The sequence below is a fragment of the Phoenix dactylifera genome, chromosome 10, assembly GCF_051530095.1.
Source record: "Phoenix dactylifera cultivar Ajwa chromosome 10, Ajwa_hap1_PhDact_Kaust_v1.1, whole genome shotgun sequence".
Taxonomy (NCBI): Eukaryota; Viridiplantae; Streptophyta; class Magnoliopsida; order Arecales; family Arecaceae; genus Phoenix; species Phoenix dactylifera.
In genome coordinates, this window is record NC_143199.1 from 26,018,172 (window position 1) to 26,042,151 (window position 23,980).

General features: G+C 38.2%; 1 protein-coding gene and 1 non-coding gene across 2 annotated transcripts; one reads left to right on the top strand and one right to left on the bottom strand.

Annotated features, from left to right (window-relative positions):
* Positions 1-13,918: 13,918 nt before the first annotated feature.
* Positions 13,919-21,646, bottom strand: LOC120106013 (uncharacterized). The gene has a single exon (XM_039118849.3). It carries the CDS (start codon positions 21,549-21,551, stop codon positions 16,161-16,163), a length of 5,391 nt encoding a protein of 1,796 aa, XP_038974777.3. The 5' UTR covers positions 21,552-21,646; the 3' UTR covers positions 13,919-16,160.
* Positions 20,959-21,066, top strand: LOC120106014 (small nucleolar RNA R71). Its single transcript, XR_005508258.1, has one exon. It is a non-coding gene; the product is annotated as a small nucleolar RNA R71 (small nucleolar RNA).
* Positions 21,647-23,980: the final 2,334 nt, after the last annotated feature.

Consider the following 23,980-nt stretch of genomic DNA (forward strand, 5'->3'; position numbering starts at 1 on the left):
AAAGAAAATAGGACCTAAAACAGTGGATACTATATTCATAGGATATACAACCAATAGTAATGCCAATAGATTTCTGGTGATTAATTCAGAAGAAAGTGATATTAGTAACAATACCATCATAGAAGCCAGAGATCAACATATTTTGAAGACACCTTTCCACTTAGGACTAGAGTAGATAGTGGTATAGCTAGTAGCTCTAGTAGAATAAGGACAAGTGAAATAAAAGTAAAAGCAGAACCTAGGAGGAATAAGAGATCCAGGATAGAGAAAATATTTGGAGATGACTTCTATACCTTTCTTATAGAAGACTCTCCAATTACCTTTGAGGACGCAATGAAATTCTTGGATTCACCTTTTTGGAGAGAAGCTGTGGACAATGAGATGCAGTCAATTATCCAAAATTATACTTGGAAATTGACTGATCTTCCTCCTAGTTGTAAAACTATAGGATGCAAATGGATCTTTAAGAAGAAACTTAGATTTGATGGCTCTGTAGATAAATTTAAGGCTAGATTAGTTGCCAAAAGTTTTACTCAGAGACCTATAGTAGATTTCTTTGATGTCTATGCACATGTAGCTAGGATTACAACTATTATGGTCCTTATAGCATTAGCCTCCATCCATAGATTAGTAATTCATCAGATGGATGTCAAGACAGCTTTTTTAAATGGAGACTTAAATAAAAAATCTATATGGACCAACCAGAGAGATTTGTAATCCCAGGCCAAGAAAATAAAGTTTGCAGACTAGTCAGATCTCTCTATGGTCTTAAACAAGCACCCAAGCAATGGCACTTGAAATTTAATGAAACCGTGTTGCCCAGATAGACAACCCAAGAGGAGGGGGTGAATTGGGTTTTAAATTAATTATTACAATTAAATGGTTTGTGAGATACTAATTAATCCTTTTTGCAAGTTGATTAATTAAAAGATATGTGCAGTGAATGAAATGAAAGTAAGAGAGACAAATGCAATCACAAACACAATGATTTTATAGTGGTTCGGAGCTAACCCTCGCTCCTACGTCCACTCCCCAAGCCTCACTTGGGAATTCACTATAACCCCTCGAATTACAGCCGGTTGTTTTACAAGCTCACAACCAAACTTGTTGTTTTACGAGGTCACAACGAACTCGGTCGGTTTTTCCAGGCTCACCGACTAGAACCACCCCGATTGTTTTCCTGGGATCACAATCGAACCCTTACACGTTGGTTTCAACCTAGGCTCACCAACAAACCTATATACCCTTGATTCAATCCCCTGATTGAATCAAGTAAGAACCAAATAGAAAGAAAGAACAAAGAGAAAAAGTACAGCTTCTAGGAAAGCAGATATTCAGCAATATACACAATAGAGAAGTTAAGAGCCCTCAAACTATTTTATGACGATGAGGAGGAGGGCTTCTTGAACTCTGGGTCTCCTCTTGAATGTCTTGAAGACTTGAAGGCAGATGGAGACTTCTTTAATGCTAGGAAGAGTAGGTTGAATGGAGTTAATGGCTCTCTTCCTTCTTTTTCGTTGAAATCTCTTTGGCAGATGAAGTTATTATGTTTTCTTTGAAAGAAATGTTACTTCTGTACCTTGCTACAGTTCTCTGTGGCTATTTAAGCCATTTCCATCGGAAACTAGCCGTTAGACACACTTTACTAGCCGTTCTGCACATTCTGCACATCCTGACAATGTGTCCGTTGGGATCGGAGTCGACTCGCGTGATCTGGAGTCGACTCGGCTGTAGCAGGAGTCGACTCATGCTTTTCTGGAGTCGGCTCGGCAACTGTTCCGGATTTGAATTAAAGTGGTCTTCTCGACTGGGAGTCGACTCCCCAAAGTCTGGAGCTGACCTGGCACTTTTGGAGTCGACTCATCCCAAGGAATCCATAGATGTATTCTTCAACTTGGCTCACTCGAGTCGACTCGTGAATTCTGGGAGTCGACTCGGCGCTCAGAGCCCGAACTCCCGATCTTCTGTCTTTTGGCTCGTGCAGTCTTGGAGTCGACTCGAACTGTTCCGGAGTCGACTCGGCTCTCAGTATCCGAAAAACAGTCTTCTGTCTTTTTGGAGTAGCGCTGCCTTGGAGTCGACTCGAACTTTCTTGGAGTCGACTCGCGTCTTAGAGACAAAAATACTGTCTTCTGTCTTTTTGGGGTCGCGCTGTCTCGGAGTCGACTCGGCCTTTGCGGGAGTCGACTCGGCCCTCAGTGTCCGAGAGTTGCTCTCTGACTTTTGCCTTGTATTACACTGAGAGTCGACTCTTGCTTCCTTTGGAGTCGACCTGCCAACCATCGGAGTCGACTCGCGTTCCTCAGGAGTCGACTCGGCTCTCAGGGTCTAAAATACCTTCTCTGACTTTCTGTCTGTGACTCCCTGGAGTCGACTCATACTAGCCTGGAGTCGACTCGGCAAGCATCGGAGTTGACTCGCGCTCTTCAAGAGTCGACTCGCTGACAGGTTTTGAGTTGTACCTTTCTGTTCGTCTGTTTGTTCTCAGTCGGAGTCGACTCGTAATGCATAGGAGTCGACTTGAGCCTGTGCCAGTGCCTCTGATACGCTTGGAGTCAACTCGTAATATCCCGGAGTCGACTCGAGTCTCAGACTTTGGTTCATATAGGCTTCTTAACTTATCCAAATTGTCTTGAACCAAATCTAGAGACACTTGACCATAAATTTACTAAGATGTCACTGAAACACTAGATTGAATTCATTAGTAAACATAAGATATACTCAAATGCTTTGAGCTCATCAAAATCAAATAGGGTTATAATCAATCACTCCACAATCTCTCTCTTTTTGATGATGACAAAACATTGAGTATATGTAAAGTGAATTGCTCAACAAACAAGGAGAATTATAGTAAAATTTGAAAATGAATTCAAGTGTCTAGTCATTTTAATTTATCCAAACTTGAAAGATGTGAAACAATAAATTTTGAAGTTAAGGCTCCCCCTTTCATTTGGAATTATATAAGCCTTCATATTATGCAATCAATTGTTTGGCTTATTTATTTTTAATGATTTTGCTTTCTCAAAAAAAATTCAGATTCTCCCCCTCAACACATGCATTCAACTTTGTTTTGAATCTCAGAATTTCCTTTTAGTGCATTGAAGCTTTTGAACTTAAATTCTTGGTTTTTAGAGGGAAAATCTGTCAATTTGTTCTTAAGTATGATTCAACTAATCTCCGAATATCCCTTGAATAGATTCTGAAGATTACTCCATTAGGAGCCCCAACAGAGAGATAATGAGCCTCGAGGTATCGAATCCACTAAGAACAAATTATTGTGTGTTTTAAAAGTTTTCTTTTTATTGATTTTCATTAATTCTCTTTACATGTCTATTCAATATATTTCTCCCCCTTTTTGTCATCATAACCAAAAAAAAGTAAGCAGAACACACAAGCAGTTAGAGATTAAATTGCACAGTATTGAAGAAAATTGTCTACTCATTGTATTGATGTATGTGTAGGTACATTTGTGAATACAAAGAGTAAAGCAGTAAATACATGTCAAAATACACAAAATAAGCTAGGGCTTCTTGGAGGAGGATGCGGCTCCCTTGGGCAGTCTCGATTGTTCCATGAGTAGGGTGACCCCATCTGTGACGTGCCCTAACTGTGTGATGATCGCCGAAGTAACCCTGCTGTGAATCGAGGAGAGCTCCGTCACACTCTTCTGGAGTGTATCCAGCTTGGCGATCAACACGTTCGCCAGACGCTCAGCCCCCTGGTTCAGGCTGCCCATGTCGTGTCGGATGTCATCTCGCATCTTTCTTGTGTTGCTTGTGACATCGCTCATGTTGGAGAATTGGGCTTGTATCAAGCTTCTGACATTGTAGATTTCTTCCCGCAGATGGGCCGTCATCTCGGTCACGGCTGATAGGGAAGGCACCAATGCAGAAGAGGGGGCAGGGACTGAACCTCTGAGCTCTCTCAGAAGATCGTCCCGAAGATCTCGTACAATCTCCTGCCGCAACTCCCGGAGCTGCTCAGGAGAAATCCGGACCTCCATCGGCTGAGTGGGTGGCGCAGAGGAGGAGGGTCCGGCTAAGGTGGAGGGTGCTGAGGTGGAGGAAAGGTGGGGAAGTCTGAATCAGGGTCAGGACTGGGGAAATGTCTGGTAGTAGGTATGGAGGAAGATGGTTTTCTGACCCATATTTCCTCTATCTTATGAAACCCCATCCTGTGTAGGGTTCCCTCACCTATGCGATCTGTCCATCGCAGACCGCGAGAGGGTTCCCCCTCAGGAATAGGGATCCCGGACTCCCTAAAGATCAGGGTGTACATCATCCCATAAGGAAGGGTGAGCCTAGGTCTATCTAGTGGCTCACATAGGTATCTATAGATCATCTTGGGGAAGTTGATAGGTGTGTCTTGGAGAATGTAATACATGAGGGCTAGGTCCCTCTCAGACACAAAGTCAAAACGGCCGGTTTTAGGGAATAGTGTCCTAGAAATAATGCTCAGGAGGAGCCGCATCTCAACAGAAAGAGAGCCAGCGGACACCTCGTCTAGTGGGGACTGGGGTGGACTCCCTAAAATGGCCGTAAGGGCCTCAGTCCTATCCTCGGGGTGTGTAGGAGATACCCCTACTTGGAGAAGATGGAGGATTTGAGCTATGAAATCCTCCGAAATAAATAATGGGACACCCGCTACGGTTCCCTCTATACCCCCATTGCCCCTATGCACGGTTCCATAGAACTCCCTAACTAGACCGGGGTATGTGGGGAGATCCAAGGAACAAAAGAACTCTAAACCCTGGGCCTTCAACCTATCTCCTATGGTGAAGCCCTCCCGGGAGAGATAGTCGAAGTTGACATATCTCCCGGTGGAGACCGCCTTCCCGGCGCACGGACGCGAGGGAACCGGCCTCGGCGGGAAACGAGCCGGAGGTTGTGGCCTCACGGGATCGTTCCGAGCTTTGGACCGTCGCTCGGTGCCGCTCGCGGGTTGGGGCCTCTTCCGGCTTGGGACAACGGCTTTACGAGGCATCCTTGACCTAGGGATGAGGTAAAAACCTAAGGGACGGAAGAAGGTCGACGGGAAAGCCCTAACGACGGTCGGAGACGACCTAGGAGACGGCTCTAGGGTTTTTGAACAGTGGAGGCGGTGAATAGAAGTGTTGATTAAACGCTTGGATTAGGGTTAAAACCCGGATTCCGACCTCGAGTCGACTCCACTGAGTCGCGAGTCGACTCGACCTCGAGTCGACTCCAAAGTATGCGCGAGTCGATTTCCCTTATGCTTCCATTGGCCTCGAGTCGACTTCCGTCTATGGGCGAGTCGACTCTCCTTATGCGGCCATCGATCTCGAGTCGACTCCCGTCTATGTGCGAGTCGACTCTCCTGTATGAGCCGACTCTGAAACTTACTCGAGTCGTCTCGAACTCTGGCACGCACCTAAAAATCATGCTATTATCGTACCAAATGATGGACAATCACTAAGTTATGATCTGATTTGATGATCATAGATGCGAAACTCTATATTTAACACAATCTAATCATCAAAATCAATGAACTAGAAGAGAATATCACTAGGATGGATCAATCACTCCTAATCCTCTCCTAAGCACACTAAATCTCTCTTTACTCAAGGGTTTAGTGAAGATATCAGCTAATTGATCATCAGTGCAAACAAATTGAAGTGTCACATCACCATTCAGTACATGATCTCTTATGAAGTGATGTCTTATCTCAATATGTTTAGTTCTTGAATGCTGAATTGGATTTTTAGTTAGATTAATGGCACTTGTATTATCACAATTAATGGAAATTTTATCTTGTTTAATGCCATAATCTTCCAATTGTTGTTTGATCCACATGATTTAAGCACAACAACTCCCGGCTGCAACATATTCAGCTTCAGCAGTAGATAATGCAACGGAGTTTTGTTTCTTGCTAAACCATGAGATTAAGTTTTCTCCTAGGAATTGACATGACCCGCTGGTGCTTTTTCTATCAAGTTTACATCCAGCAAAGTCTGAATCTGTGTATCCTATTAAGTTCAGGCTCGATTCTTTAGAATACCATAGACCTATATTTTTTGTTCCTATTAGGTATTTAAAGATTCTCTTGACTGCAATTAGATGAGATTCCTTAGGATTAGACTGATATCTAGCACACATGCATACACTAAACATGATATCAGGTCTACTTGCAGTGAGATACAATAAAGATCCTATCATACCTCTATATAACTTTTGATCTACAGATTTACCTGATTCATCTTGGTCTAATTTGCATGATGAGCTCATGGGTGTGCTGATTGACTTGTTTCCCTCCATATCAAACTTCTTAAGCATCTCCTTGATGTATTTGGCTTGATTGATGAAGATCCCTTCTTCAGATTATTTGATTTGAAGCCCAAAGAAATAGTTCAGCTCTCCCATCATGCTCATCTCAAACTCACTCTGCATCAAGTCAGCAAATTCTTCGCAGAGACGATTGTTAGTAGCACCGAAAATAATATCATGAACATAAATTTGCACTAATAACATATCTTTGTTTTTCTTCTTTAGAAACAATGTTGTATCTACATTCCCCCTAGAGAACTCATGTTTTAGTAAGAATTTGCTAAGCCTTTCATACCATGCTCTAGGTGCTTGTTTCAAACCATAAAGTGCTTTGTTCAGTTTATACGCATGATTAGGGTATTGATGATTCTCAAAACCAGAAGGTTGTTCTACATACACCTCCTCATTAATATACCCATTTAAAAATGTACTTTTTACATCCATTTGAAATAACTTGAAATTCTTAAAGCATGCAAATGCTAATAATAATCTAATTGCCTCGAGTCTAGCTACAGGAGCAAAGGTTTCATCAAAATCTATACCTTCTTCTTGATTATACCCCTTTGCTACTAGTCTAGCCTTATTCCTTATTACAATTCCATTTTCATCAAGTTTGTTTTTATATATCCATTTGGTACCTATAGTTGAATATTCAGAAGGTCGTTCAACTAGATTCCATACCTTGTTTCTAGTAAATTGGTTTAATTCTTCTTGCATTGCATTTATCCAATTTACATCTTTTTTAGCTTCTTCTATGTGTTTGGGCTCAAAATGTGAGACAAAAGCTAGATGATTATTTAAGTTCCTAAGGGAAGCTCTAGTCCTAACAGGTTGAGATGGATCATCTAAAATTAATTCCTTAGGATGCCTGTGAGCATACTTCCAAGCCTTAGTCAACTCATGATCCATAATAGCCTCTTGACTTGATGATGCATTTCCAAGTAATTTTTGTTCATTATCTTGTAATGTCATCTCATCAATCTTTTCTTCAAGAATTTTAGCATCATCATCAAGATTAACTTTCTTACTAGAAGAGGTATCACTAGAATCATCAAAAACAACATGTATAGATTCTTCTATAACTAGGGTTCTTTTATTGAAAACTCTATAGGCTTTACTAGTTGTAGAGTACCCCAAAAATATACCCTCATCAGATTTGGAGTCAAATTTTTCTAGATTATCTTTCCCATTATTATGAACAAAACACCTACATCCAAAGACATGAAAATAGTTCACTTTTGGTTTTCTGTTTTTCCAAAGTTCATAAGGTGTTTTCTTTATAATGGGTCTCAATAAAACTCTATTTAATATATGACAAGAGGTATTGATGGCTTCTCCCCAAAAGTACTTAGGGAGGTTACTTTCACATAACATGGTTCTAGCCATTTCCTCTAGAGTTCTATTTTTCCTTTCCACAACTCCATTTTGTTGTGGTGGCCTAGGTGCAGAAAAATTATGAGTTATCCCCTTTTTACTACAAAACTCATCAAATAAATAATTTTTAAATTCGGTACCATGGTCACTTCTAATAGCTATGACTGAAGTATCTCTAGCATTTGTTACTTCCTTATGAAACTTCTTAAAAACTGAAAATGCTTGATCTTTATGAGCTAAGAACATGACCCACGTGTATCTAGAATAATCATCTACAATAACTAGACCATATTTACTTCCACCTAGACTTGTGGTTCTAGTTGGTCCGAATATGATGACCCAAAGATTGATTCATAGATTGATTTTGATGATCACAAAATCTTGAAGTATAGATACTAATGTTTATGTTGCAAGGAGAAAGATATTTATTTTGCAAGGAACATAGCAAGTTGGAAGAACACAAGAAGGCCTCCAAAAGCTCTCAAGAAAAGTTAGAAGAAAGCTACAATTCATTGGCCCAAGTTTAAAGTTCAAAAGGTTCAAATTGGAGGAGTAAAATCAAAGGAAAAATTCGAAAGAATAGTCTTCGAGTCGACTCCTGAGGAATTCGAGTCGACTCCAATGTTTACCGAGTCGACTCCGGGGAAGTATGAGTCGACTCCTAGGAGTCACAGGCAGAAAAGTCAGAGAGCAGTTTTCGGGTCTGAAATTCGAGTCGACTCCAGTGGAACGCGAGTCGACTCCGATGGTTGGCAGGTCGACTCCAAAGAAAGCAAGAGTCGACTCTCAGCGGTACATAAAGAAAAAGTCAGAGAGCATTTCATGGACTCTGAGATTCGAGTCGACTCCCAGACAGCTCGAGTCGACTCCACGATAGCTTCACGTCAAAAGGCAGAAGACCAACTTTCAGAAACTGAGAGCCGAGTCGACTCCGAGGAAGTTCGAGTCGACTCCAAGACTGGATGAGCCAAAAGACAGAGGATCGGGAGTTCGGGCTCTGAGATTCGAGTCGACTCCCAGGACAGTCGAGTCGACTCGAGTGGATCAAATTCAAAATTGGATCCACGGACTTCAGTGGATGAGCCGACTCCGAAATTGCCAAGTCAGCTCCAGAAGTTGGCGAGTCGACTCCAGGTTAAGACGAGTCGACTCCCAGTCAAGGCATGCACTTTAATTCAAATTTGGAACAGTGGCCGAGTCGTCTCCAGTAAAGCACGAGCCGACTCCTGCAACAGGCGAGTCGACTCCTGATCGCGCGAGTCGACTCCAATCCCAACGGTAATATTGTCAGGAAGTGCAGACTGTGTCCAACGGCTCTATTTTTGTCTCTAACGGCTATATTCTTGTTTCCACGCCATCTAAAGCTATAAAAACAAGAAGAGAGCTAGGGGAGAACCAATGGAAGTGGGAGAGATCATCTAGAAAAGAGATCTCAAAGAGATTACAAAGGAAATCTCCCATAAGCACAAAAAGGGCCATCCAAAGAGAAATAGAGAGAAGAAGAGCTTCCAAGTGAATCCCAAAGCTTCCTCTCCATCAGTGTGCTGCCTCGGTGATCCTCTACTTCGTGCCAAATCAGAAGAGGGTCAAGTAAAGAAGAAGTCGAGCTCCTCCATCTTCAAAACTCGTTTGAGGGCTTCTCTTTACTCTATTTGTTTATATTGTTATATTTGCTTGTTTAAGAAGCTTTGATTTGTTTTAAACTTTGTTTTATTATCTTGTAACTTGATTCAATCACGGGATTGAATCAAGGGGTTAAGGTTTGTTGGTGAGCCAAAGGGAAAACCAACGGTGTAAGGTTTGTTGGTGAGCCAAAGGAAAAACCAACGGAGATAGGTTTGTTGGTGAGCCGAGGGTAAAACCAACGTGTAAGGGTTTGATTGTGATCCCGGGAAAACAATCGGAGTGGTTCTAGTCGGTGAGCCTGGGAAAACCGACCGAGTTCGTTGTGACCTCGTAAAACAACAAGTTGGGTTGTGAGCTTGTAAAACAACCGACTGTAATCTGTAGGATTATAGTGAAATTTCCAAGAAGTCTTGGGGAGTGGATGTAGGTGCTGGGGTGCACCGAACCACTATATGTTTGCTGTGTTTGTAATGCGTTTTGTCATTATCTAACTCACACACTTACTCACTTAGATAAATTGCTTGCTTAACTATTATCCGCGAATTCTTTAGTTGCAAGCATACTCAATCAAGTCACATTCTATACATCAAACTGTCGCTAAGTTTAACTTTCACTGCGCATATATACAACTTAGCATAATTAATCAAAAAGTGCTAGAAGTAGCTTAAAAGTTTTAAAAGACCCAATTCACCCCCCCCTCTTGGGTTGTATCTACTGGGCAACAAGTGGTATCAGAGCAGGTGCTCAAATATTATTTGTAGTCTTAACCGACTAGAGCCAAAAATCATGACAACTCAAATAGATAGTTTTCTAAGAGAAGGACAATCAATTGATACACCACCACTATTTAATGGCATAAACTATACACATTGGAAAATACGCATGCGCATCTTTATTCAATCACAAAACTATTATTTATGGAAAATCATAATAAATGATCTTCACACACTCTCTCAAACTTTTAATGAAAAGGATTTAGCACAATTGAATGCTGATGCCATGAACCTTTTATATTGTGCATTAGATAGGAATGAGTTTAATTGCATATCTTCTTGCATGACTGCTAAAGAAATATGGAATATGCTTGAAGACAAATATGAATGCACTAACAAATCTGAAACATCATGTGTAGAAGGAGAGCAGTATCATATTGAAAATCCATGCTTGGTGGCACAAGAGGTACATGCTGAAACTGAAAGCAATTTTACATTTGATGAACTCCATGATGCCTTTTCTGATTTGTATTTAGAATATAAGAAACTTATTTGTAAGAACAAAAACTTGAAGATTGAAAATCAAATTCTAATAGATGAAAAACTGAAACTAACCAGTAAAACTGAAATCTTAATTAAAGAAAATCAAGAACTAAATCAAAGAGATCAACTTCTCACTGAAAGTCATGATAAACTTAAGAAAAACAATGAGTTACTTTCAGAAGATAACAGAAGATTAACTAAAGAAGTTGACAGATTAAAACCTGTTGTTGAAAGATTTACCCTCAGCTCTGAAAAATTGAACCTAATGATAAATAATCAAGGAGCTGAATTTGATAAAGTTACATTAGGATATCAACCTTGGTACACCCAAAAACCTTTTAAGAATATGTTTGTTAAAACAGTTTTTAATTACTCTAAAACAGATTCTTATAAACAAAAGCTAAGTAAAATCTCTTCTGTTGTTCCTAAATCTATACATTACAAATTTGATGAACCAAAAAGGGAGAAACAGAAAATTAAAAGTTTTCCTACTACTCATGTTCGATCTAAGTTTGTTAAATTCAACAAGAGGATACAGAAATACATCCCTTGTAATCCTAAAATCTGTAAATTCATGGACAAAATAGCTATTAAGAGAATATGGGTTCCAAAAGGAACAATTATAGCTAACCTATAAGGACCCAAAAGAGCTTGGGTTCCTAAGTTGAAAATATAATTATTCTTTCAGCAAGCATGTCTAGCTATCCAAGGTTCTAATGAAAGATGTTATCTAAACAATGGGTGCTCTAGACATGTGTTAAAGAATTGAATTTAAAATGTAATTAAAAAGAATGATTTAAATGAAAGAAAGGATGAAATAAGTAATTCTTACATCTTCTCGTATTGAAATTACTTTATTAGTTGATTAAAACATAACTTGAAAGTATTAATCATTTTTGTGATATAAGTGATATTTGTCTTTTTGGGTATGAAAAGAAAATATATTCAAATCACTTCATTTTTTTGTATGCTCCACTCACTATTGGATAAGTTGCTAAATGATTAATTAATTCATTAAAAATAACTCTATGAACCCTCTATATGCTTGATTAAGAATTTTTATCCATGGCATTATTTTTATTGATCATCAATATGATAATGTGTACTTGGTATGCTTTTGAATATATGCACTATGAATACCAAGATTAAAGAAACCATCCTTGGCACATAGAATCAACTCATGCTAGTATGTACTTAATCTCAAGAGACCTTGCCATAGGCTTGCTTAGATTATCTACTTAAAGGTCAAAGTTTTGCTATGCATGCTAACTAAGGAAACAAACAAAAATCATTTCTAAATCTAAAGATGTTGTTTCCATCTCTAAGTCTTCAAAAGCTTACATTGGACTTGTTCTTGGAGAATAAAACTGAAGTATTTTTCTGTATTTACTAAATCTTGTAGAAGCGTTTCAAATGAAAAAGGTTTCCAAACTGTGAAGATCATGGCACAGTGTTGAAAACCAAAATCCAGATTAAGGTTATACAGAAAATAGTATTAAATTCAATTATTTCAGCTCCATGGACATCATAAGTAAAAAGGGGTTAATAGAATTCTTGAAGAAATGAAAAAGACAATTATGTATGATAGTCATCTACTTAAATAATTTTTAAAAGACTATCATCACTGCTTGTCATACATATGATTTCTATTAGATCTATTTCTGATGAAAATTTTGATCTTCTGAAAAAATGAAAAATGAACCATTGCATATCTTTCATATTTTTCAGTCGTACATGTTATGCTTGATATGCTCTTATGAAAATAATGCCAAATCTGATAGAGATATGTCTATCCTTGGATATCATTCATCAAGCAATGCATATAGAGTATTCAATGAAAAGTTTTTAGTTGCAAAAATATCAAGGTATTTTATTCTTTATGAGACTAATGATTTATTATCAAGATACTAAAATTAAATTATGTATGTATATGGTTAATCTTTTACATATAACAATCTGAAAAACTTGTTAATAATTAGAACCAACTTGGATTTTTCAGATATGCTCTTAATGAAGAAAAAGTGATGACTGTTAAAAGACTAAATCAAGAAAAAATGAAATAGATCTTGATAAGTTTCTTGCATAATTAAAAGTAAAAATCACCATTATCATTTGTTTGCTTAATGAGCTTTATTCTCTATCAAATGAATGTGTAGAATGCACTCCTATATGATTATTTCATTAAAAGGTAGATCTATGTTAAATAACCACCATATTTGAAAACACTCATTACAAATATGATAAAGCAATATATGGTTTGATACAAGCATCAAGAGCATGATATAAAAGCTTAAATAACCTTTTTGATAGAAGGTAATAGTGATAATTCTTTGCATCAAAAAATGTGTGACACCTCACTTGCTCAAAGTATACATTAATGACATCATTTCTGGTTCTACTAATGAAGAGTTATATTGCAAGGTGAGTTTGAAATATGTATGATGAATGAATTAACATCTTCTCTCAAACTCCAAATTAAGACAAACAGGAAAGGGGATTGATTACGCCCAAAGAATAACGCGGCTATCGCAGTATATATTGGGGTGTCGATTCCACAGGGAGAAGGTAGGAACACTAAAAGGAACTACAAAACTAAAAAGAAATATCAAAGCAGTAAAATGTGATGTGAATGTTTAAAAGTAAATTGACGATTAGATTGTAGTAGTGAAAAGATGTGACCAGAATTAATGGCAGCAAAGCATCGGGAATTCCTCACTTGAATCAGGTAATTCCATTCATATTTGATCCATTGGATAACTCAATTAGAGATCATAGCACCAGATTCTCTAATTGGAGGATATAGCATTACAATCAAAATATTTAGTGATAATTCTAAAAAATCATTCTCCTCTTTTAAAACCAAGGATTGTTATCCTTTTAGACTCAGATTCAAAGACAAAAATATACCCAATGGCAATATTTCAGCAAAAAATCACACTAACTGGATAAACAATCAAATCTAGATATAATCAAGCACCTCAACAATTCTATAGAAAAAGACATGGCTGAATCTATGAAAAGAATAGGTTCAAGATTATTCCAACACAAGAAAGATCTATGGATGAGAAATGATAAACAAAAATTGTATCAACATGAGAATCTATTACATAGATCAAATATAAATGAAACTACCATCATCCAAGCGAGTTCATCCCTAGCTTCACCAAAGAATTAGCTCTCCATGAATTTTTGGCTCCTCTTGATGATTTCTTTGTAATGCAGCCTTTTTTCTCTTTAGAACGGCGTGCTCCCCAAGTATATATATGATTTTGGGGCTAAAAACCCTAGGAAACACGACTTAGACATGTTTGCATGTGTTTTTCCGACTTTACCCTCGAGCACCAACGTCAGCATGAAGTTCGGAAGACTCTCCAGATCGCATCTGATCTTCAAATTTTATGTTCTTATAGTCATTTGAAAGCTCTGGAAGTCTAGTTTCCAACAAAATTTGAATCATCTCAATTGGACTTCTGTAGCTCTCGAAATCATCAAAATACTACACAAAGGTCTGATCTGTCAGGGCCCAGGCTGGCGGTTTAGGGAAACCTAACTTTGCAACTTCATAACTTTCTCTCTGGAGCTCCAATTGACCTGATTCTTGATGCATATGAAACCTCAACATGTCTACTTCATCTCTACCAAGTTTCATTTCATTCGGACTGCAATGGGATATTCAATCTTCTTAACTCCATTCCTACAATAAAATCACCAAAATCAATTAAGACTTGGACACTTTGTGAAGTAAAGTTCAGATTAGAAAAATATCATAAAAATATCCAAATCATGCTTAAGTCTTAACAATTTAGCCTAAAGTGGTAGTGTTAAAAGGTACATTTTCATGCACCTATCACACCTCCCAACCAGCTTATTGCTAGTCCCTAGCAATTTAAGCGAAGAAAAAGAACGGACTATATCCAACCCAGTGTAGACAGCTTTTGCATGAGCTAAGCAATAATATTCAAGTATAACAAACAAAGTACTCGCAAGAGATCAACAATACTATCAAAATCAGTCCATCAAGAGCAACTCCCAGAATTCGTGTGTGTGTGTACTCTAAGCCGTAACCATCTTACCACCAACCCTGACACATACAACGTCGAGAACATTTCAAACAAAAGCTTCAACTCCATATCTCACAGGTATAATATTCAATAGTAGACTGGTGTAAGGGGTCTCTCTATGGAGTTGAGAAAGGGTGTTCACACAAATATATGAGAAGGCAAGTGTTCATGAACAAGCAACAAACAAGCATTGATCTTATGATAGGATCACCAACCATTGGGAACTCAACCATTCTTACCACAAACCCACTTAGGATCAAAAAGGTCAATAATAAAAGGTTGTAATGAGGCTAAAGTTAAGTAAAATAAAAATAATAAAAGGATGGATAAGAGAATTCAAAAGAACTTTCCAGTACATGCTAGAGGTCTTCACAAGATATAACATCAAGCACAACTTCCTCAAACCGCTTGTACCTTTTTTTTTCTTTTCTCTTTTTTTTTCCTTTTTTTTTTCACGCTAGTCATACCATTTGGTTATTTCATCAACAACTTCATACTAGCATTTTGAACCTGTGACAAGCAGTTTGGGAACCAATAGAATCATTTTCAGAATGGAGATTAGAGCCTGAGACATTTTCAAGGCCTGTGGTAATAGAAAGCTGAAGCTGCTGGTGGAGTTGATTTGTTTCTTTGTTTCTTTCTTTTCTTTTTCTTCTTCTTTTTTTTTTTTTTTTAACACAACCTTTGGTTGCAATTATGGAGTCCATTTCAGCAAACCTGCCAGCACCAATGAGAAACCACCACAGTACATCCCCTTTCTTGTCTTCATTATTTGCGGACCAATTATTTATCATCCCTAGCATGTACTTGAAAGTGGAGGGGGGGGTAAGGACATATGGGTTTACAAAGGAAAGGGTTCTTTTTTTTCGGCTCAAAATGGCTTCTAATGGATAAAACATGGGTTAGCTTGAAAGGCTCAAACGTTCATCCTAAATTGACTTTCATCATCTCCTAAGTATAATCAACCAACATACCACAAACTGTGCAATAAAAATTCCCAATAGAGCAACCAATTCAAAAAAATCAATGAACGCATGCCACAAGTCTCTGAACATGATGAACTCTCTCTCTCTCTCTCTCTAATACTCACCAATGCGTAAATACTTAAGTTTGAGAGTTCTCTAATTGTATGCATTGAACATCCATCAAACCACAAGGCTTAGATGCGTGCATAAAAAAAGAATTCAAAGGGTGTCTTAATAGTGTGACTAAGATAGAAAAATTGACTCCAGCAAAAATACTCTGTAATCATTTGTTTTTTTTTAAAGCAAATTCATGCAAAAACATATACACATGGGCTGCCCTCCCCCAACTAAAACATGACATTGTCCTCAATGTATGGAAATAAAAGCATAGAAAACAAAATAGGATAGAGGTCACCTGATTAGCGGAGCACAAATCCATGGTAAAAACAGGAAGCTGGCAAACCTGAAAATTAAACTAAGGAAACCAAACGAAATAAAACAAAACAAGCAAAAACAAAAACTGAAACAAAGACAAAATAAAGAAAAACAAAAAGAAACAAGGAATAAGAGAAACGTACCTGCATGGGCATAGCATCACTGTTCGTAGACGGGGTCCATGAGAAGAATATCTTCCTCTACTGGAGCCTCTTTCTCAAGGACCGGCTTGAGTCTCTGGCCATTTACCTTAAACATCCGACCATCTCTAGGATCTTCTATCTCTACCGCTCCATTCTCAAATGTATGCTTTACCACAAAAGGACCAGTCCACCTAGATCGTAATTTACCAGGGTGTTTATGAAGCCTAGAATCATATAAGTATACTCGTTGATTAGGTGCAAATGTTTTTCTAAGAATATTTCTATCATGAAATGCCTTCATCTTAGCCTTGTAAATTTTAGAATTTTCATAAGCTTCATTTCGCAACTCTTCTAACTCGGTCATCTGGAACTTCCTAAGCTCACCGGCTTCAGGTAAATCAAAGTTAAAGTTCTTAATAGCCCAATAGGCTCTATGTTCTAGCTCTACCGGTAGGTGGCAAGGTTTACCAAAAACAAGCCTATAAGGTGACATGCCTAGGGGGGTCTTGAAAGCTGTACGGTATGCCCAAAGTGCATCAGTTAATCGCAATGACCAATCCTTCCGGTCGGGGTTAACCGTTTTCTCTAAAATACGCTTAATCTCTCTATTAGCAAGCTCTACCTGCCCACTTGTTTGAGGATGGTAAGCTGTAGAAATCTTATGCACCACCCCATACTTCCTCATCAATGCTTCAAAGGAACGATTACAAAAATGTGTACCCCGGTCACTAATGATAACACGTGGTGTACCAAAACGAGACAACACATTTTCCTTTAGAAATTTAATTACTGTCTTATTGTCATTGTTCCTACAAGTTGCAGCCTCTACCCATTTGGACACATAATCTACTGCAACAATAATATATAGATAACCAAAAGAAGGAGGAAACGGTCCCATAAAATCTATACCCCAGCAATCAAAAATTTCTATCACTAAAATTGGATTCAAAGGCATCATATTACGACGGGACAAAGCTCCTAATTTTTGACATTTCTCACAAGAACGACAATAAACATTTGTGTCTCGAAACAATGATGGCCAATAAAATCCACACTGCAAAATTTTTGCAGCGGTTTTCTTCATAGAGAAATGGCCTCCACAAGCTTGGGAATGACAGAATTCTAAGACACTTGCTATCTCATCATCTGGGACACATCTCCTCATAATTTGGTCAGGACAGTACTTAAAAAGCTGTGGATCATCCCAATAAAAAGAACGTACCTCTGTTAAGAACTTCTGCTTATCCTGTGCATTCCAGTCTGATGGCATCTCACCTGTTACCAAATAATTGACAATATGTGCAAACCACGGCATGGAGGTGATAGAAAATAATTGTTCATCTGGAAAATCATCACGGATCGGTGGTGTATCTGTAGTATCCTCAAATATTAACCTTGAGAGGTGATCAGCCACCCCATTCTCTAAACCCTTCTTGTCCTTGATGGTTAGATTAAATTCCTGCAAAAGCAAGATCCACCTAATTAATCGCGCCTTAGCATCCTTCTTTGCGAGAAGGTACTTAAGGGCTGCATGATCTGTAAAAATTGTAATAGGCGAGCCAATCAAATAAGCACGGAATTTATCTAATGCAAATACTACAGCTAGTAGTTCTTTTTCAGTAGTAGAATAATTCATTTGAGCACTATTTAAAGTCCTACTAGCATAATAAATGACAAAGGATTTTCCCTCTCTCCGTTGACCTAAGACAGCCCCTACTGCGTAGTCACTTGCATCACACATAATTTCAAAAGGTAAACTCCAATCTGGTGGCTGCATAATGGGAGCTGAAGTGAGCTTCCCAATAAGCGTTTGGAATGCCGCTTGGCACTCTTGTGTCCACTCAAATGGGGTATCCTTAACTAGAAGGTTACACAATGGTCTAGATATGGCAGAAAAATTCTGGATAAACCTCCTATAGAAACCAGCATGACCAAGGAATGATCTAACATCCTTCACAGTCTTAGGTGTGGGCAACTTAGAGATCAACTCAATTTTGGATTGATCAACCTCTATTCCCCTAGAGGAAACAATATGGCCCAAAACAATACCCGAAGGCACCATAAAATGGCATTTCTCCCAATTCAATACAAGGCCTTTTTCTTTGCAACGAGCTAGAACCCTTTTTAAATTAAACAAACATACATCAAAGGAGTCACCAAAAACAGTCAAGTCATCCATAAACACCTCCATGCAATTCTCAACCATATCACTAAAAATACTCATCATGCACCTTTGAAAGGTAGCTGGAGCATTACACAAACCAAATGGCATACGACGAAATGCATAAGTTCCAAAGGGACATGTAAAAGTGGTCTTATCTTGGTCCTCTAAAGCAATTTCAATTTGATAATAACCAGAATAACCATCTAAAAAACAATAAAAGGGATGACCAGCTACACGCTCTAAGATTTGGTCGATGAATGGAAAGGGAAAATGATCTTTGCGAGTGGCAGCATTTAACTTCCTATAATCAATGCACATGCGCCACCCGGTTGCTGCTTTGGTAGGGACTAATTCTCCTACATCATTCTTCACTACTGTGACACCTGACTTTTTAGGAACTACCTGCGTAGGACTAACCCACTTGCTATCGGCAATCGGATAAATAATACCCGCATCTAACAGTTTTAAGACTTCATTTTTCACAACTTCTTTCATGGTAGGGTTTAGCCTGCGTTGGGGGTCTCTACGAGGGTTAGCTCCCTCCTCCAAGTGAATCCTATGAGAACAAATTAAAGGGCTGATGCCTTTAATGTCGGCCATGGTCCAACCAAGTGCAGATTTATGCTCATTCAAAGTTATAAGTAATTTTTTACCTTGTGATGCACTTAAGTTAGAAGAAATTATTACAGGAAAGGTATTACCTGGACCAAGAAATGCATGTTTTAAACCCTTAGGCAGTGGCGTTAACTCGACTTTTGGGGCTTCAATGGTAGATGGCTTCGGTTGTTCTCGCATCAAGGGCAGCTCCTCAAATCTTGGTTGCCATGTCCTCGTCCCATAATCCTGAGATGAATCAAAAACAGCACAAATATTAGTAACATCATTAGAGTCAAATGTGCTATCAAACCCAGAATTAATAAGAAAATATTCAAGAGGATCGGGGTCATGTTTTGTGATGGCTTCCTCTTGCATAAGTATGTTTATCAGGTAAGTTTGGTGACACTCATCGTCCTCCTGTGGCTGTTTGCTTATGTGGAAGATATTGACCTCAAGGGTCATATGCCCAAAGGACAACTTCATCAATCCATTCCTGCAATTAATAAGAGCATTAGCGGTGGCAAGAAAAGGTCTACCTAAAATAATGGGGATTTTTGATTCAGAAATAACAACAGAGTGTGTGTCTAGAATCAAGAAATCAACAGGATAGTAAAATTTATCAACTTGAATTAACACATCCTCAACTATCCCCCTTGGTATCTTTACTGACCGATCAGCTAACTGTAAGACCACAGAGGTGGGTTTGATCTCTCCTAATCCCAATTGCAAGTAAACAGAATAAGGCATGAGATTGACACTAGCTCCCAAATCAAGTAAGGCCTGTGCAAACTCATGATTCCCAATAATACAAGAAATTGTGGGGCATCCTGGGTCCTTATATTTTGGTGGGATTCTCTGTTCAATCAAAGCACTTACTTGTTCTGTTAGAAAAGCTGTTTTCTTAACATGGTGTTTTCTTTTTACAGTGCACAAATCTTTAAGGACCTTTGCATAAGTTGGAACCTGTTTTATCACATGTAACAAAGGAAGATTAATTTTTACTTGCCTTAGGTTCTCTAGGATCTCGCTACTATGGTCCATAACTCTTGAGGTAGACTTGAGAGCTTGAGGAAAGGGCACTCTAACTGGACTCTTCACTATCTCTTCCTCTCTTGGAACATCAACTACATCACTACTCAACTTCTCTTGTGTGTCCTTAGGCTTGGGAACCCTTTCTATAACCTTACCACTTCGAGTAGTTATGGAATTAACCTCCTTAAGATCTTGCCTATCAGGGTTAGAAGTTTGTGCCATATGCTGACCTTGGGGATTGGGTTGAGCTTGCGATGGAAATTTTCCTCGTTCATTTACGGCTAAAGCACTAATCAACTTAGACACTTGACTCCTAATCTCTTTATTTTCCTCAACCACCTGAGTAATCATTGATTCAAACTTCTGGTTTGTCTTATTCTGAGCCTCAATAGAAGCATGTAGTGTGTCCTCTAAAGGATTCCTAGAAGATGGAGCATGGTATGGAGGTGTAGAATAAGCTCTAGGCAGCTGTGGTTGTGCAGGATGTTGCGGGTCAGATTTCCAACTAAAGTTAGGATGGTTCCTCCAACCAGGATTATAGGTATCTGAAAAGGGTGTAAAAGGCTTCTTGTACATACCTAAGGCATTACAATGTTCCTCATACACACCCCTCATTTCAGCAAATGTGGGACAATCCTGAGCTAGGTGATCCACTCCACCACATACAAAACAGGGTCCATGGGACTCAATACGAGAAACAGTATGTGTAACCTTTGTATCCTTTGTTTTTAAGGCCTCTAACTCCCTAGTCAGAATTTCTATCCGGGCCTTGAGATTATCCTCCTCTCTAAGATGGTAAATTCCTCCACTAGAAGGAGTAGCTGTAGGTCGTGACCTACTAGTACTATCAGTCGCACTAGGTCCTGTCCAAGTATGAGCTTTCTCAGCTAGATCATTCAGGTACTCTATGGCCTCATCCGGATCTTTCTGCAAGAACTCACCATTACACATCATCTCTACAAATTGGCGCTCTCTAGGTGTAAGTCCCTTATAAAAGTAACTAACTAAACGCCAACTCTCATAGCCGTGATGAGGACACAAGTTCAACAAATCTTTAAACCTCTCCCACACCTGATACAAAGTCTCACTATCCTTTTGTGCAAAGGTTGAAATCTGTCTCTTCAAACCACTGGTCTTATGGTGGGGGAAGTATTTGTTAAAGAAAACCTGTGTCATCTCATCCCAAGATCCTATTGACCGCGGTCTCAGTGAATACAACCAACTTTTCGCTCTATCTTTCAAAGAAAATGGAAAAAACTTAAGTCTAACTGCATCTATTGTACCGGGTTGACTATGAAAAGTCGCCACTACCTCCTCAAACTCTCTAATGTGCACGTAAGGATTTTCATTCTCTAAGCCATGAAAGGTAGGAAGTAACTGTATCATTCCTGGTTTAAAATCCTGTTGTGGGACATTGGGTGGGAACATAATGCATGACGGTGTGGCTGTGCGTGTAGGATGGAGATAGTCCTGGAGAGTCCTAATGGGCTGATCTTCGTGATTGCTCATGGTGTTAGAATTAGATGGCGTATCGGGCAAATTCACAGGAAAAGTATCAGGTTCTAATTCCGGTCTTCTTGCAAATCTACCTAACTCGTCTCTATGCCTACGCATGCAACACAAAATATATGTATATTATTTTTATTTTATTTTCATTTTCTTTTGCACAATCAAATCAAAACTATGAATGAAATAAACTGAAGACAAAAAGCAAGAGAAAAAAAAAGAAATCAAAACTGCGATAGCCGCGTTATTCTTTGGGCGTAATCAAATTTTGGCGCCGTTGCCGGGGAGAAGGTAGGAACACTAAAAGGAACTACAAAACTAAAAAGAAATATCAAAGCAGTAAAATGTGATGTGAATGTTTAAAAGTAAATTGACGATTAGATTGTAGTAGTGAAAAGATGTGACCAGAATTAATGGCAGCAAAGCATCGGGAATTCCTCACTTGAATCAGGTAATTCCATTCATATTTGATCCATTGGATAACTCAATTAGAGATCATAGCACCAGATTCTCTAATTGGAGGATATAGCATTACAATCAAAATATTTAGTGATAATTCTAGAAAATCATTCTCCTCTTTTAAAACCAAGGATTGTTATCCTTTTAGACTCAGATTCAAAGACAAAAATATACCCAATGGCAATATTTCAGCAAAAAATCACACTAACTGGATAAACAATCAAATCTAGATATAATCAAGCACCTCAACAATTCTATAGAAAAAGACATGGCTGAATCTATGAAAAGAATAGGTTCAAGATTATTCCAACACAAGAAAGATCTATGGATGAGAAATGATAAACAAAAATTGTATCAACATGAGAATCTATTACATAGATCAAATATAAATGAAACTACCATCATCCAAGCGAGTTCATCCCTAGCTTCACCAAAGAATTAGCTCTCCATGAATTTTTGGCTCCTCTTGATGATTTCTTTGTAATGCAGCCTTTTTTCTCTTTAGAACGGCGTGCTCCCCAAGTATATATATGATTTTGGGGCTAAAAACCCTAGGAAACACGACTTAGACATGTTTGCATGTGTTTTTCCGACTTTACCCTCGAGCACCAACGTCAGCATGAAGTTCGGGAGACTCTCCAGATCGCATCTGATCTTCAAATTTTATGTTCTTATAGTCATTTGAAAGCTCTGGAAGTCTAGTTTCCAACAAAATTTGAATCATCTCAATTGGACTTCTGTAGCTCTCGAAATCATCAAAATACTACACAAAGGTCTGATCTGTCAGGGCCCAGGCTGGCGGTTTAGGGAAACCTAACTTTGCAACTTCATAACTTTCTCTCTGGAGCTCCAATTGACCTGATTCTTGATGCATATGAAACCTCAACATGTCTACTTCATCTCTACCAAGTTTCATTTCATTCGGACTGCAATGGGATATTCAATCTTCTTAACTCCATTCCTACAATAAAATCACCAAAATCAATTAAGACTTGGACACTTTGTGAAGTAAAGTTCAGATTAGAAAAATATCATAAAAATATCCAAATCATGCTTAAGTCTTAACAATTTAGCCTAAAGTGGTAGTGTTAAAAGGTACATTTTCATGCACCTATCAGGGATCTTCATTGACCAATGTTAGTCCACAAGAAAACTCTCATAGAAGATTGGCATGAAGAAGGTATGTCTATGACCCCATCTTGTAGAATTTGAAAAGAATGAGCAAAATAGATCTACTGTTTAAAGCTGTATTGAAGCATGATAGAATAATTATTTTATCATACAGCTAGTAGACCAGGTTGTATGCTCATTATGTGACCTTGTGCAAGACATCAATCTAACTTTAATGAATCATATTTTATTGATAAACAAATAAATCATAATCTGAATTGTGATAGAAACAACTGTTTAAGATAAGTTGATTAAAACTTAGCTAGCGTACCTTATTGAATAAAATCTAAACTAAATTGATTTTGAAAATAAGAAATTGATTTGACCTTGATAAATCTACCTATTGCCTCACATGCTTGTCCTTGAACCATCTGATTTAATGAAACTATCTCTTTAGTTCAAGTGATATGTGCTTGCTTATATTTAGGGAATCTCTTGAGTAAAGTGACTCAACATGCAACTATTGTCATATCTTATATTGAGTCATCTAGTTAAAAAAATATATATGTTGGATGAATGCTTTGTATCTTAAAGAAACTAATAACCTTCCTTCAAGAAAGAAAAATGAGAAATTTCAACTTGAAGGATATCTTCATGTAAGATACACTAAACATTCACATGCAAACAAGAGAGAGGATCTTCTTCAGCCAAAAGTTCACACATAAGAAATCTAGTTTGGCTTGAAGAACATACAATGAATAGGTAACTTTAGATACCTTTCTCACAAATTAATTGAGCTAAGTCAATAACTTAAATCCTATTATGGCATGATTAAATTCTTTAATTATTAATTTTTGATATCATGTCTATATGTGTATTGACTGACTTATACTTTTAGAAATTGTTTCATGGTTTGCCCAAACTAAAATATATCTTTGCCTGTGTCATAACCATGAAATACACAAGTA